Here is a 16,772-nt window from a genome sequence, read left to right as displayed (position 1 = left end):
CGTGATTCAAATCAAAGTCAATTTGTCTTCAAAACTTTTTATGCTTACTATATAATAAACACTTCATGACAATATTATTTTTCCCAAAACAACATGATTTTTATACCCAAACATAAGGTAGATGTATATGTTTATGTATCAATCTCTCTCTATCATTGGATTTTTAATTTTTTTAAGTTTATTTATTTTTGAGAGAGAGAGAGAGAGAGAGAGAGAGAACAGGAAAAGGGCAGAGAGAGAGAGAATCCCATGCAGCTCCCACTCTCAGTGCAGAGTTTGATGTGGGGCTCAAACCCTTGAAAGGTAAGATCATGACCTGACCGAAACCAAGAGTTGGGCACTTAACTGTCTGAGCCATCCACATGCCCCTGGGTGTTTAATCTTAATCTCTTCATTTTACCACCTCTGCATATGTTACTGCAAAATATACTTTGACATACTTTCACATATTTGGTTATTTGCTTAGCTTAAATGATTTGAAATTGAATTTAAGGGTCAGAATATGAAGCCTTTAAGACTATGGGAACATACTGCCAACTTTCTTTCCAGAAATGTACTAATTTTAAATCCTGTGAACATTAAACCAACGGTGAAGTTTAAAAGGGGACAGCTCATATGACTACCCTCACATCTGACACACACTTCAGAGTTCCAGGGTCCTTGAGACCACTATCAAGTTTTGATAATTTAGTAAAATAGCTCAGAACTCACTGGAAGTTGTCATACTCATGGTTATGGTTTATTACAGACAAAGGATACAGGTTAAAATCATCAAAGGGAAGAGACACATAGAAAGTACCAAATGGTGCAACTTCTAGTTGTCCTCTCCCTTTAGAGTGAGGACAGCATTTGTTTCTCAGCATTGATATGTGACAATATGCGTGGAGTATTGCCATTCAGAAAGCTCCCATGAGCCTTGGTGTGCAGTCTTGATTGGGGTTCAATCATACAAAGAGTCCATGTTGCTGATCTCAGTCTCCAGCCTCAGAGGAGGTCAGCTGACATCTTGTGACTCAAAACTGCCACCCTAATTCAGATTTTTACTATGTGACTGGTTCAAGACCATCAAGCAAACAAAATAACTCCTATCAAGCATAGCAATCCAAAGGTTTAGAAATTCCTTTCAGAATCCAAAGGCAAAGGCCAGACCTGTGTGAGCAAAGTTAATTTCTTTCTCTTTTTTAATTGAAATATAATTAACATACAGTGTTACATGAGTTTCAGGTGTGCAATATAATGATTCAACAATTCTATACATTTCTCAGTGCTCATCAGAGAAAGTGTGCTTTTAATTCCCTTTATCTATTTCACCCATTCTCCCATCCCCCACTCCTCTGGCAACCACTGGTTTGTTCTCTGTATTTAAGAGTCTGTTTTTGTTTGTTTCTTTTTTTCCTTAATTTCTTTACTACCCAATTCCTTTTGCAGTGTAGGAGAGGATCCATCTTGTTGAACTTGGTGTTGAGTATGGTCTTTAAAAAAACTTTTGGGGGCGCCTGGGTGGCGCTGTCGGTTAAGCGTCCGACTTCAGCCAGGTCACGATCTCGCGGTCCGTGAGTTCGAGCCCCGCGTCAGGCTCTGGGCTGATGGCTCAGGGCCTGGAGCCTGTTTCCGATTCTGTGTCTCCCTCTCTCTCTGCCCCTCCCCCATTCATGCTCTGTCTCTCTCTGTCCCAAAAATAAATAAACGTTGAAAAAAAAAAATTAAAAAAAAAAAATAAAAAAAAATAAAAAAAAACAAAACAAAAACAAACTTTTGACAATTTTTAGACTAATAAGCTAGGGTGAACTGCCTTTTTTTTTTAATGTTTATTTGCCATTTGTATTTTGTCCTCAGTGACTTGTGTGTTTATGTATTTTATCTATTTCTGCACAGTATTAGTGTATTCTAATACACTTTCAAGATTTTTTTACATCTTCTTAAGTTATTGGTTGCCTAGGATTTACTTAAAAATACTTTAGTTGTATTTGATATCTCTTTTTATTCATTCATTCCTACATATGTACATTGACCTAATATGCACCTAATAAGGTGCATCCTATAATTCAGGTACACTTGTAGTACACTGTTTTTATTCTGCTTTGTATTAATATTATAATTATTTGTTTATATTGATTATAAATTTCTTAAGAGAAGTATTTGTGGTTTTTTATCTTTTTTAAATCTCTGTAGCATTAAATACTGATCCTTTATTCTCAATGAATAATAATTGTTGTATATTATAATGAGCCAGTCAGAGAACCTCCCTTAATTTTGTATAGTTTTGCATAGTAGTTAAATTATTCCTTATTTTGCTCATTTTTAGCCAACAAGTTTCTGGTAAGATTCTGATCACTATAACTTCTGTAAAAGAATGGGCTCTCTTGCCATCTTCTTTTAGCAAAACATGAGCTTGTTATTTACTGCCTTCTGTTCTGTATGTCATCCTGAAGGGCGTGTTCCTGAACAGTGCTGTGGTCCTACTTGCTACGAGTCTGTGCCAAGCCCTGTGTCTCCAGCCTGATGGGAGCTGCACTGGAGTGGGAAGCCAGTCTGAGAAATCCTACTGGAAAGTGCATAAAATCAGCTCTGGTATTTGCATGTTTGAAAGTGTGAAAAATGCAGGGATGTATCTGAGGATTAAGGATGGCCAGTGTGATGGAACAGTAAGCATATGCTTGTATTTTTCTCAGTGAATGTTTAATACGTTTGCCAATGATAGATATGAGAATGGCTCTTTCTGAGTATTTTGTTTTTTTAGCTTTAAACCATAAACGTTTTAGAAATAGGATGTTATATATGGTGGTCCTCTTGACTTATTGAAAAGTTGGGAGGGCAGCCACATGCTTTATATGATTAGAGAGGGATTCTGTCTGACCCTTTAGACATTGCTTCTGAAATGTAATGTGCACACAAATCACCTGGGAATTGTATCGTAAAGCACATTCTAATTCAGATAAACTGTGGTGGGACCTGTGTGTCTGTGTTTCTAATAAGCTCTCAGCTGTTGTTGATGATGTTGCTCTATAAACCATACATTGAGAACCAAGGCTCCAGAAAGTCCCAGCTCAACAATATTTCCCTACTGCTTCTTTTGGTGCCTGAATTTCCACCAATGGAAACCCTGCACTTTGAGTAAGGAAGTAATTTTAAAGTCTAAATATTAGGGGATCTTCTTTAACATCCTGACTTAGGAGGGGGCATAGAAGGCAACTAACATAACACCTTTCATATATCATAATTCTTCTATGGGTTGAGGGTCATGTAAGTTTACACATTTAACTTGACTGCTAATGCTTTGTTCCTCTGTTCTTTTTTGAAACAATTTAGTTTAAATTGCATCTTTAAGATAAACCCAGGGGTGCTTCCTCTCCCTTTTCTCCTTACCAGTATGGCATCAGTTATATGGTAGTGTTTGCATGAGCTTCTGCGGGTGAGAAGGAGGAAGGCTTAGACTATTCATCATTGTCTGGGCCCCTGTCTCTGCTGCAGACTGGCAAGTCTGTGTCTGGTGAGCTGCACTGGTGTTCAGAGTGCAAAGAGAAAAGCACATGCATGCACATATTTAATTAGTATCCTTGATTGACTCACAAGAACACTGTGAAATTTCACAGAAGAATCCATGGTGCCATGCTATGGCAAACTGGTAAGTGAACCAATTAAGATTAAAAACAGGTAACGTTACTTTTGGGGCACCTGGGTGGCTCATTTGGTTGAGTGTCTGACTCTTGATTTAGACTCAGGTCATGACCTCATGGTTCGTGGGTTTGAGCCGTACGTTGGGCTCTGCATTGACAATGCAGAGCCTTCTTGGGATTCTCTCTCTCCTTTTCTCTGTGCCCCTCCTCCACTTGTGCATGTGCGCTCTCTCTCTGTTTCTCTCTCAAAATAAATAAATAAACTTAAAAAAAAGAAACCGAAACAGGTAACATTACTACTATGGCCAGACTGAGAGTATGATTTCGTCTAATGCTCAGCCATCCTACTGGAGGAACATCAGGAGGTAGCTTTCCTTTCGTATCACCAGCATCCACAAAGTATACGAGTCTTTGCTTTGGGGGCTCATGGGAGTGTTCAGAACCATGAGACAGATATGTATCACTGCATGACACATGTTTTGGGGTATGTGTGTTTTTAAATCTCTGGGGAGAGTTTGTGGTGGCAAAGATAAATGTCACTTTAAAGTAGATGAACCAACATTGGAAATTTGTGTCTTCTCTAGATATCAACCGAGGGGATAGCTCATCTGTCAGTCACCTTCCATTTAGCTGTTGTGTCATACTCAAGTTGGATGGTGGTTTTCATGGTTCTCCCATTCCTCCCTCTCCAGTCTGTGTGAGCCCTGTCTCTTCCCCCTCTTTCCCAGTATGCTGCTTCTCTTGTCCCTGCACGTGAGCACATTTCCTCTGCAAGAGTGTAGCAGAATCTTGAATTTTTCTGCCCTACATTAAGTACTTACTGTTGTTTTCTTCTTGTTCTTCTTGTTTGTGCTGAGTGACTCATCTCTATGTGATGAGGCTGAGGGAACTGGAAGAAGTCCTGGGTATTCAGGTGAAAGAATTTGGTGAGCACAGGCAGACGGGCAGAAACTTACAGATTAATATGTAGAAGTATTCTGTCACAGAGAAACTGTTGGCATGCTCATTCTTCCGATGAAGAAGCTGAATGTGAGCCTGGCTACACAACTTTCCCAGAGCCCAGCAGCTGGTGTCAGAGCCAAGAATCAGTCTAGGTCAGGTTACCTTCTAAGCCCCCCCCTTTTTTGGGAGGATTCATGATACCAAGATGGGAGAGCTGGAATGACTCCCATGAGGAGAACAGGGTCCATATACATAGAGGGGAGGTGATTCCCAATGCAAAAATAAAGTTTCCTTCTTTAGCAGTTTTCCTAGAACCCATCTTGTTGACAGCTTAGGTGAGTGAGTGAATCTAAAATCGTGTCCTTTCAGCCTGTGCTTTCTTTTCCCTTCCTGATAGACTTCTCAGGATAAAAAGCTAAGTTCAGAATTTCCTATGTACTTTAGAACTGAGGCAGGCAATCATGTGTTCGGGTTTCAAATCCAAGTGTCCCTTCTTCTTAAAGATCTTTCCTAACTTGAAAAAAACAGAGGCATTTGTTTTGTTTGGCTTGGACAGAGCCAAAGTGGGGAACCCAGTGAGATATATTGACAAAGGTGAAGGAACATAATTGGTTTGATTACATGGAATTTGATAGTTAGAACATTAAAAGAAGAAATTTGGCCCATAATAGAGCATAACACAGAGATTCTCTAGGCGTTTTGGGAATGATACCTTGATTGCATGTCATTTGACCGGAGGTTTAAGGACCTTCCTCTTAGGTCGTGTTCCTGTGAGACCACACATGCCTGTGAAGCAGGAGGTAGATGGAAAAGAAACTAGTAAGGGGGAGGGGGTCTGGAAGGAAGAGCAGGGAGCAAAGGAGCCTTGGGGGTCCACGATGGGGGTGAGGCACTGCTGGCCGTGTTATCAGGGTGCCGTCCCTTCTGCTAGGATCTAGTCCCTGCTCAGGGTGCCGTCCCTTCTGCTAGGCTCTAGTCCCTGCCCCCTGCCCCCAATCCCAGCAGTGGGCCAGGACCTCCAGAGACTGTCTCCTGCTGGAACAGCCAGCGCACCAGGAGGAACTAGGGTCTCAGACCACGGCTGGTTACCATCTCAAATGGAAGTATTTCAATGTTTAAAAAACAAGCATGGCTCTCCCAGTGTGTACCAGCTCAATCTCAAACACTGCTCCCCCAGCACTACTAGCACACAAAGGGTGAGGTGTGTGTAACCCTTGAAGGCTGCAGAGGAAATCTCGTTACTGTTTTCTTTTTTTTAAACATTGGTAAAAATCTCCAGTTAAGGTAAGATTTTGGAGTCTTCCTAACCTTTGACAAACTTACAGATCTGTTACTCTTGTTCACTTGTCTCCTAAAATCAAAGCTCAAACATGTGGTAGAGGTCTTTACCTTCCTGGTGTTCCTGTAGGAAATTTCAAGCTTATTCTTGGAAAAATTATTGCATTGGAAAGTTATTGTTAAAAGATTTGAAATTAAAAAGAAATTTTTTTTAATGTTTTATTTATTTTTGAGAGCAAGAGAGACAGAGCATGAGCGAGGGAGGGGCAGAGAGAGAGGGAGACACAGAATTATAAGCAGGTTCCAAGCTCCGAGCTGTCAGCACAGAGCCTGATGCGGGGCTTGAACTCACAGACCGCAAGATCATGACCTGAGCCAAAGTTGGATGCTTAACCGACTGAGCCACCCAAGTGCCCCAAAAGATTTGAAATTTTAAAGAGACTTTCCATGAAGCCACAGGCTCCTGGATGCTATGTAAATACTAGAAAAATGTGCCACTATTCTTGCCAAAGGTGAACTTCCTGATAATTGTAACAGGATCAGCAAAGAAAGCAGAAAGGAGAAAGACTAATATTTTTGAGTGTCTCTTGTGTAGCAGAGGCTGGACTAACTGTCTTATATTTGTAATGACATCCTTTTACCCCTAAACTCATATAGCAAGACAAATAATAAGATAAGAAAACAACAATAGCAGGTCTTACCCCAAACTGATCTATGTAAATGAATGAATCACTCCCTTTAGGTAGTTACTAAAAGATTGGCCAGGATTGAAGAGTTTCTATTCTAAATTTAAGTCTTTTATCCATCAGGCACAGTCTAGATCAATCCTATTCTAGCTTTTCACTGGGATTGGCCCCTTGGCTATGGTCTCCCCCCACCAACACTGTCAGGGGACATCAGGGTTAGTGAGGGCTCCTCCTGTGGATCCCACGTGTCTATTTGTTTGTGTATACCAGCCTCATGTAAACAACTGAAGGTTGGAGAACTCAGGCTACTATGTGATGGTGTTTACCGTTTATTTTTTATTTAAAAAAAAATTTTTTTTTTAACATTTATTTATTTTTGAGACAGAGAGAGACAGAGCATGAACGGGGGAGGGTCAGAGAGAGAGGGAGACACAGAATCTGAAACAGGCTCCAGGCTCTGAGCTGTCAGCACAGAGCCCGACGCGGGGCTCGAACTCACATACCGCGAGATCGTGACCTGAGCCGAAGTCGGACGCCCAACCGACTGAGCCACCCAGGCGCCCCTATGTGTTTACCATTTAAACAACATTGATGTTTAAACTTTACTTTGGAACTTTTGTGGAGAAGAGCCTCCCCAGAACTTTCAGCATTTGTATTTTACTTTCTGCTGTTCCCATCATAGTGTTCTCTTTATAACTTATTTAGTGACTCATTGATGTGGTTGTCTGACTAAAATTCTTCATCTAAAATTTTGGTAAATAGATCTTTTTAGTCAAAATGGATAGCTTTTTTGCTCATAAGGTACTGTATTAATGCATAAGAATCAGGCATATTATTTTTCACTTTTACTGTATCTGACCAGAAATCATTAGGCTGCAATGACATTACTCTTGAAAACAGAATGGTAATAATCATCTTAATTATTCTCCTTTGCATGTATTTAGAGGCTGTTGTAAGGCATGCTCACAGCCTCCAAAGGGGCTTAAAATGAACTCAAAGGTAAATGGTAACACATACTCATATTATACCTTAAAAACCTAATAGTGCCTCGGTCCTAGTAGCTAGTCAACAAATGTTCATTGTATAAATGGAATTGAATAAGAGCATTAATGTTTCCAATGTATCTGCCATTGTATATTTGAGAACATTTCTTTTTTTTTTCTTTTATTTTAGAGAGAGAGAGGTGGGGGGGCATAGAGGGTCAGAGAGAATCTTAAACAGGCTGCATGTTCAGTGCAGAGCCTAACACAAGGGTGGATCCCACGATCCTGGGATCAGGACCTGAGCCAAAATCCAGGGTTGGAAGCTCAACCGACTGAGCCACCCAGGCACCCCGAAAACATTTCTTATAGGCAGACATACTTATCATCAAGTATGATGCTGATTCTATAATAAATGTTTCTGTTACTATGAAATTTTTATGCTGTAGGAATAAATCACCTGATGTGGTGAAGATTCAAGTTAGCAACAAACATGCATTTCACTAGGGACATTTGTAATGCTATTAATGCGCCTGGCTGGCTCAGTCGGTTAAGCATCCTATCTCGGCTCAGGTCAGGATCTCATGGTTTGTGAGTTCGAGCCCCGCATCGGGCTCTGTGCTGACAGCCCAGAGCCTGGAGCCTGCTTCCGATTCTGTGTCTCCCTGTCTCTCTGCCCCTCCCCCGCTCATGCTCTCTGTCTCTCTGTCTCTCTCTCTTAAAAGTAAATATTAAAAAAAATAAAGAAACAGAGAAGAAAACAAGCCTCAAAACATGGGTGGAATTCATCACCTAGAATCAGTGTAAAGGAAAAAGAGATGTTAAGAGTTGGAGGAAAAATAAACTAAACAGGATACAAACAAAAGACACGTACACACATGGATACACCCACACTAGGAGGATCCTTGTTCATGGGCAAGAATTTCGTTTGCAGAAACTGGGGCAGATTCTCTCATGGCAAATTTATTTAATTTTGCCTCTTTCCTTTAGATGTACATAACTACAAAGTTAAAGATAATTCATATTTTTAAGAAGTGGTATAGATGTACAAATGGGCTGGGCTGGGTACACAATGCTAGAGCAGTGGATTGAAAAGTATAAAATTCAGTAAAAGACTTAGTTTTATGTAGATGATAATAGATCATATGATTTAGTGAGCCTATGTCCCTAGAATATGAACTTAACAAGTGCTTCTCAGTTCTGGGATAGGTAGAGTGGGCGGAAGTTGGATATTTCCCTTTCCCCAGGTCATTAAGGGTCTGATAACACCCCAAAAGTTGAGGCTATAATTAAGTGGGTTTTTCCCGTGGGCAGTTCTTGTTAAGAAGAACAAAGTGGTATGTGTATTTAAAAATGGTTCTTTTTTCCCTCCCCCTGACAGAAGCACAAGGGAATTCTTTGATATTCACTGTAGGACCCTGGTTGAGATCTTGGAGATAAAGTCACAAAGTACAGGGGCCTGTTTCTGACTGGAATTCCTTGGAGTTTTAACTCTGAGACTTGTCCTCACTGAGGCTCAATTGAGCAATTCATCAATTATAGTTCAAGTTTTCCTACCCAGGCATGGTTTCCTCATTAGTTCCTGCTTTTGAGTCTTTGCTCTGGTAAGCTGTGACTCCCTGTATTTGGCTGTCTGTCTCTCTACTCTTGGGGGCAGCAATTACCTGTATCCTCACTCCTCTGACGGTTCTAAAAGGAGTTGGTGATTTTTCAATCTGTTTAGCTTTTTATTTGTTAAGACAGAGTAGTAACTTCTAAGCTTCTTACATGCAGAACTGGAAACTGGGAATTGAAGTTATGTTTTTACTTAATCAAAAAATTTTGAAGAATTTTATTAAAATTGTAAGATTAGCTATTTTGTTTGAATTTTCCAGAAAACGATCTTACATTTTGCTGTTTATTATAGACCATAGTCTATGCATTAGTTTTGATGTTTATAGCATGAAAGAGATTTCAAGAATACATACACAGAGGGGCTTGAGGACAGCAACAAAGATTTTCTTCCCCTCACTAGCAACAGACTTCAAGACAAGAATAAATTGTTGAGTGAGTCATCCTGGAAAAGAGAAAGCTGATGAGAACCATTAATAATAGTACAATGTATAGAATGTATATTAATTTGTAGAATGTGGGCACCATAAGGAAGAGATTCTTATTTGCTTCGTTTATTAAAATACCCCAAACTCTTCAACAAGGTTTGACATTTGGTAGGTGCTCAGTAATGAATAAGAAGTTAAAATATCACTTGGGGGTGATGAGTAGGAAGTGTCCTTCTAGAAAGAAACCAGATAGAGGCAAAGGCACATCACGTGCTGTTGCAGCGGCCGTCAGAGCATCAACACTCTAACAAGACTTTGTCCCGTTGGTATATGTTGTGGATATGTAGGAAGACACACAAAATACAACAGGACCCTTTTACATCCAGAACCCACGTAGTTTCTTTTATTTCCTATCTGCATTCCATTAATACGTTTGTATTTGGGTTAGGGATAAAACAGAGATTTTTTTTTTTCCTGCTCACTCTAATGAGATTATTTATTTATTTATTTTTAAAATTTAAATCCAAGTTAGTTAACAGATAGTGTAGTAATGGTTTCAGGAATAGAATTCAGTGATTCATCACTTACATTTAACCCCCCCTGCTCACCCCAGCAAGTGTCCTCCTTAATGCCTGTCACCCATTTAGCCCACCCCTGCACCCACTTCCCCTCCAGCAACCCTCAGTTTGTTCTCTGTATTTAGGAGTCTCTTATGGTTTGCCTCCCCATCTGTTTTTATCTTATTTTTCCTTCCCTTCTCGTATGGTCATCTGTTTTGTTTCTTAAATTCCACATATGAGTGCAATTATATGATATCTCTTTTTCTCTGACTTATTTTGCTTAGCATAACACACTCTAGTTCCATACATGGTTGCAAATGGCAAGGTTTCATTCTTTTTGATTTCCAAGTAATACTCCGTATACTACATCTTCTTGATCTGTTCGTCAGTTGATGGGCATTTGGGCTTTTTCCATAATTTGGCTATTGTTGCTAGTGCTGCTATAAACATTGGGGCCTGTGTGCCCCTGTGAAGTAGCATTTTTGTGTCTTTTGAATAAATACCTAGTAGTGCACTTGCTGGGTTGTAGGGTAGTTCTATTTTTAGTTTTTTGAGGAACCTCCATACTGTTTTCCAGAGTGGCTGCACCAGTTTGCATTCCCACCAACTGTGAAAAAGTGTTTGCCCTTTTTCCACATCCTCATCAATGTATTTTGTTTCCTGAGTTGTTAATTTTAGCCATTCTGATAGGTGTGAGGTGGTATCTCAATGTGGTTTTGATTTGTATTTCCCTGATGATGGGTGATGTTGAACATCTTTTCATGTGTCTAAACAGATTTATTTATTTATTTATTTATTTATTTATTTATTTATTTATTTATTTATTTATTTATTTATTTATTGTGTGTGAGAGACAGAGGGAGAGAGAATGCAAGTGAGCAAGGGGCAGGGAGAAAGAGAATCAGGGCTCACCTGAAGCGGGGCTCATGTTTTTACTGGAATTGGGGCTTGAACTCATGAACCCTGACATCAGCCAACACACATACACACAAGCACACACGCACATACACACACACACACTTTCAGAGACACTTTAAGAGACACTTCACGGGGCGCCTGGGTGGCGCAGTCGGTTAAGCGTCCGACTTCAGCCAGGTCACGATCTCGCGGTCCGTGAGTTCGAGCCCCGCGTCAGGCTCTGGGCTGATGGCTCAGAGCCTGGAGCCTGTTTCCGATTCTGTGTCTCCCTCTCTCTCTGCCCCTCCCCCGTTCATGCTCTGTCTCTCTGTGTCCCAAAAATAAATAAACGTTGAAAAAAAAAATTTTTAAAAAGAGACACTTCACTTACGAAGAACTGAAAGATCTCAATGGTCAAAGCTGGAACAGTTTGAGAAACAAAGGAGTGTGGGATTATATCCTAGAATATAAAATAAATATTATGAGCCCATAGTAATATACATAAATGATTTAATAAATAAATAAATGAGGGAAAGAGACAAATCTCTTATGTAGAATTCCAGATAAGTTACATAAAATACTCTGCCTGCAAGGAGGTGAAGCACAATTCCTTCCCTTAAGTATGGGCTGCACACAGTGACTTCCTCCCAAGGAATAGAGTATGGGAAGGGCGGTGGTGGGGGGGTGGGGAGCGGGCGTAAAAACAGTGACTTTGCAGTAGAAAACCTGACCAACACCTAGCCATGTGATCAAGGTCAACCTCAACAGAGATAACTCACGTTGGAAATTTGCACCCTTGATTTGATGTGATGAAAATGGCACCTTTTCCTGTGGTCTTCTTCCCAGTGTCTCAAAACTCTAGTCTAAACACGAGGAAGACATCAGACGTATTCCAATAGTGAGGCATCCTACAAAATACCTGAACAGTATTCCTCAAAGCTGTCAAAGTCATCAAAAACAAGGAAAATATAAGAAACTCCCACAGCAAGAAAGGAGTCTAGAGACATGGTGACCAAATATAAATGTATCCTGGGTGGGATTCTTGACAGAAAAAGGATATTAGTTAAAAATTAAGGAAATATCAGTGAAGTGTTACTTAATAATGTATCAGCATTGGTTCATTAATTATAAGAAATGTGTCCTAGTAATGCAATATGTTAATAGGAAAAAGTAGATTTAGATATATGGGGAGCTCTGTACTGTCTCTCAATTTTTTCTGTAAATCTAAAACTGTTTTGAAATATAAAGTCTATTCTAAAGGGGAGCCTGGGTGGCTTAGTTAAACATCAGACCTTGGCTCAGGTCATGATCCCGTGGTTCATGAGTTCAAGTCCTGCTTTGGGCTTGCTGCTTTCAGCGTGGAGCCACTTCAGATCCTCTGTCCCCTTCTCTCTCTCTGCCCCTACCCCACTCACTCTCTCCCCAAAATAGATAAACATTTTTTAAAAAGTCTATTCTAAAAGATAATAAAAGGGACCTCCAGGGGTGTGTACTTGAAGAGCAGGAGAGAATTGAGATTCTGTTTATCATTGCTAGAAAACTGCAGAGCGTGATGTAACTTATTGGGTAGATAATGAGTATTAGAGAGTCATTAAAGGGGCATTAAAGAAATTTCCTGAGGATAATTTGAGATGTGCCCATATCACTCCTCAGTGGCTGCCACAGTCTGAGATCAGGCTCGACTTTCTACGTTGCATACAAACTGATACTACCTTTCTGAATTCACCTTCCTCTCTCTTGCTCGAGAACATCAAGAAGTTGTTCATCTACACACCATACTGCTTTTGGCCTCTTAGCTTTGTTCATGTTGCCCTGCGCCTGAAATCCACTACCTACCACCCCTCACTTTCCTCCACTTAGCTTAGTTCTTATTTGACACTTAACTCGGCTTCACCTTTCTAGGAATCCCTTCCTGATTCTCCTCAGTTTAGTTCCTTTTCTTCTCCCTACACCCAAGGAGTCCATCTCTATCCTGTTGGCCCTTATACATTTATTATTATTATTATTATTATTATTTGTATGTGTGGTCATGTGCTCTACTTGGCTATGAACAAATCAAAGCCAGAATTTTATTGTACCCATAACAAGAACAGAAGACAGAAGTTGCTTAAGCCATATTTATATTGTGAGAGAGAAATAGACCACAGGCAACTTGTTTCTCATCTAAAAGAAGTTCACATTTGAAGGTAGAGATCAGAATACAGTTATCGTTTACAAATAAAATAGTTGCATTACAAGTTTTGATTCATTTTCACAAAACTTATTTTCTAGAACTCCTAAATCTTATAAGAAAACTTTTTAAAGCACTAAATGGTGAAAAAGGTGAAATATTTTCTAATAGGACATGATACGTGCCTTTAAAAAGGTGAGAGGGGCGCCTGGGTGGCGCAGTCGGTTAAGCGCCCGACTTCAGCCAGGTCACGATCTCGCGGTCCGTGAGTTCGAGCCCCGCGTGGGGCTCTGGGCTGATGGCTCAGAGCCTGGAGCCTGTTTCCAATTCTGTGTCTCCCTCTCTCTCTGCCCCTCCCCCGTTCATGCTCTGTCTCTCTCTGTCCCAAAAAATAAATAAACGTTGAAAAAAAAAAAAAAATTAAAAAGGTGAGAGATGATTTTGATGATCTGAAGGGTATGTAGATTATGCCTAAGCACCTAATTCTTGAATGTTTTGCCATGCAGTCTTTGAGTAATTTATGTGAACTCTGTTTACTGGTAAAAACTCAATTCAGAAAATGTGGAATAGCACAGAAAATTGGTTTATGTTTAGGTGTAAATGGACTTACGGTGAGAATAGCCCTTTTTTTCATTATCTTAGAGTATTTTTCAGAAGGAAAGTTTCACATCTTAGTACTCTCTGTTTACCAATAGTTAGTAACTCTGAAATGAAACACAGCATACAATGCACTCTCCTTCATTGAAGCTCCTTGGTTACTTGGAGCCTTTTGTCTAGGGCATACGCCCTTGCCTCAGCCAAACACACGGTCTCATTTCTGGATCCATGGAACAAGGTGAGGTGCATAGCTCAGGATATGCGAAAGGTTCTGTATTCATCCCGAGGTTGGAAAATGAAGCAAAATTATATTCTTGTCAAATGACTGGTTTTAAATTCTGCCCTTTGGTATTTGCTTACATTCATGAAATCATGTTATATTGATCACAGGGTACAGGAGATACTGACTGTCATTTTAAAATTAAGAAGAACTTGGAAAATGCATCTGTAAGCCTGGAATCTACGAAAAGCCCGGGGTTATTTGTTGGACTTGAGTCAGACGGACAGGCAAAACCAGTTATTTATACCAAGAATGGGAATGTTTTCTTCTATCCACAAGTCGTCAAATGTATGTTTACTTTGAAATGTTTCCATTTTGGTTTGCTTTGTGATAGTTTCGTGTCTGATAATTTCATCACATTTTTACTAAGCAGATCTCTGCTAATTAGCCTTTTTTGTAAGTTGCTGTTATTCTAGAAGCAGTGAAAAAAATTATGAAGATCACTTAACCCAAATTTTCAGATAGTTAATGTTAGATACAGAGTTTTTGCTATATTAAGCTCCTTTGTAGTTTTAAAATTTGTTTGTACATTTGCACGTGTGTGTGTTTGTGTGTGTGTGTATATGTGTATTTTGTTATTTAATGGTATCTCCATGTGCACTGTGAGGAAATGGATCTGTTAGAAATATTCTCAGTTTCATTGCTATTAATTTTTAATGCTCACTGTATAAAATGAGATAGAAAAAAGGTCATTACAAATGGGATTTGAATTAAAAATAGGATTTGGGGGAAAAAGTACAAGGATAGGACAGAAATGTGAATGTTTTGAAACCGGTTTCTCTCCTAAGTTCAGATTCCCTAGCTAATTGAAGTGGGGATCTGAGGACTTTATTTAAACAGTTTAAGCTTAGAATGTATTTGCTGGAACACAAAGGCCAGTGAGGTAACTCCATTGTGTTCTTAAATTATCTGCAAATTTAGTTTGTTGTCTAATTTTTGCCTGATGTAGTCCCATGGACTTTGGCTTAATCTAGATGATTTTCTTAGTCAGTCTGACTCTTCTTTAACTTCTCTTTGCTTCTCAAAGTCTACATGTGTATCTCCCTATAAGATACATTACCATATATGTGTCATATATGTGTTATGATTATATATATATGTATAATCTTCTATATATATATCTTCTTTATATATATATGTGTGTGTGTATATATATATATATATATATATATATATATAAAATATCCTGTTGAAGATAGTTTAAGTAAGAGCTTGACTTAACATGATGATATATCTGGCCCTGTTCTTTGTGCTGCCTGCGTCAATTCCTTCTCAGCCTTTAGTTGCCATATTTCAAGTTTTGCAAATTGTTGGACTAGTACACCTTAACTTACTGTCATCCGCATCGCCACTCCCTCCACCCTCTGTTTTTCCACAGACTGGCACAGAGTGGCACTCCTACTCAACAAAATGGGTTTGCCATCTGTCTCTGGCCCTCTGCAGGGAAACAGATGACTTGAGGGAAAGCAGGAGCGTACAGGCTGGAGTGGAAGAAAAAGTAGTGTGAAACAGCTAGTCAGGGACACCGACCGTGACGGAAGAGCACAGGAAGAAAGGGGGGAACAGTGAGGAAGAGATGAGAGGGCAGAGGTAGCAATAATTGGAAAAAAGATGACTACGAGCACAAATAATTTGTGGCAACACATGAGAGAGAGAATTAAAGGCCGTGTCTCTCAACCTAAGATATTGGTACCGGTAGAAAAGAAGTCGTTCCTTTTTGCAGGCATTACAGCGTAGTTCTCTTACTAGAGCACGGATGATTTCTTCTCTCTGTTTACCAGCTGTATGCTCTTAGGTAAGCCGACTAACTTTAGGCAGCTGTGTCTGTGTAACTGGGACAACAGTAATACCTTCCCTGTCTCCCCAGTGAAGCTGGTGGGGTCAAGCAAGTAAATGCACAGGAAAGTCCTTGTTTCAGTAATAGTACCTAGCATTTGTAGTCGGTTATTTTATGCCACACACCGAGAAACATGGGTTATATAGTTTAGTCCCACTTTGGAAAACAGATATATTATTTCTTGTGGTCTTTTGAAACTTCACTTTTATATTTGATAATGTGTTTGAAAACGCATTGATTGTAAATGAACTTTAAGAGCTTATAGCCAGTAGGGCTGACACTAATTCTTCTGATGCTACACTGATTAACCTGGTTGATAGACATTGGTAATCTGTTTATATAATTTCTTTTTCCCCTTTATTATTTTTATTATATGGATAATGCATGTAATTGTGGAAAATTTTGAAAATATACTCATGTAGAAATCTATCTGAGATAAAAACTATTTACATTTTTATGTATATTTTTTCATGTTTTTTTTCTGTGAAAGTGTGTGTTGGATATATTTACTTTCTCTAAGTATACTGAAAGTATATTTTTAGCAAGATATATATGCTTCTGTATATATATATATATATATATATATATATATATATATAACAATTTTTTCTGCTTTTTTACTTAAAGATATCGTTGTCATCAATACTTAGATTTATACCATATTTTCAAGTGATTTTTATTAATGCCTTTACTACAAATTATTTAACCAGTCCTTTAATGTTGGATATTTTGTGGTTTAATTTTTAATTCTTATAAACAATGTTGGGATGGTCATTCATGTACATACCTATTTTTGCACTGATCTGAAATTTTTTCTTAGCATAAATTACCAGAAGTGGAATTGTGCATTCAATTTCAGTGACAATAGACTTCTTTTAAATCTGAATGC

The 16,772-nt window shown here is 39.1% G+C and overlaps 1 protein-coding gene across 1 annotated transcript in view; it reads left to right on the top strand.

The window, feature by feature from the left end:
• The window catches only part of LOC147572125 (uncharacterized), a 58,103-nt gene that overhangs the window by 26,960 nt on the left and 14,371 nt on the right, over nucleotides 1-16,772 (top strand). Inside the window, exons 4-5 of the mRNA XM_086695924.1 lie at nucleotides 2,433-2,645; nucleotides 14,157-14,334. Of these exons, the coding sequence (XP_086552050.1) occupies nucleotides 2,433-2,645; nucleotides 14,157-14,334 (391 nt within the window). The remainder of the gene's footprint in view (nucleotides 1-2,432; nucleotides 2,646-14,156; nucleotides 14,335-16,772) is intronic.

Source organism: Puma concolor, chromosome F2 (genome assembly GCF_028749965.1).
Source record: "Puma concolor isolate L17-30 chromosome F2, mPumCon1.1.hap2, whole genome shotgun sequence".
NCBI lineage: Eukaryota > Metazoa > Chordata > Mammalia > Carnivora > Felidae > Puma > Puma concolor.
Note: the sequence above shows the minus strand (reverse complement) of the source record. Positions and strands in the feature narration are given on the sequence as shown.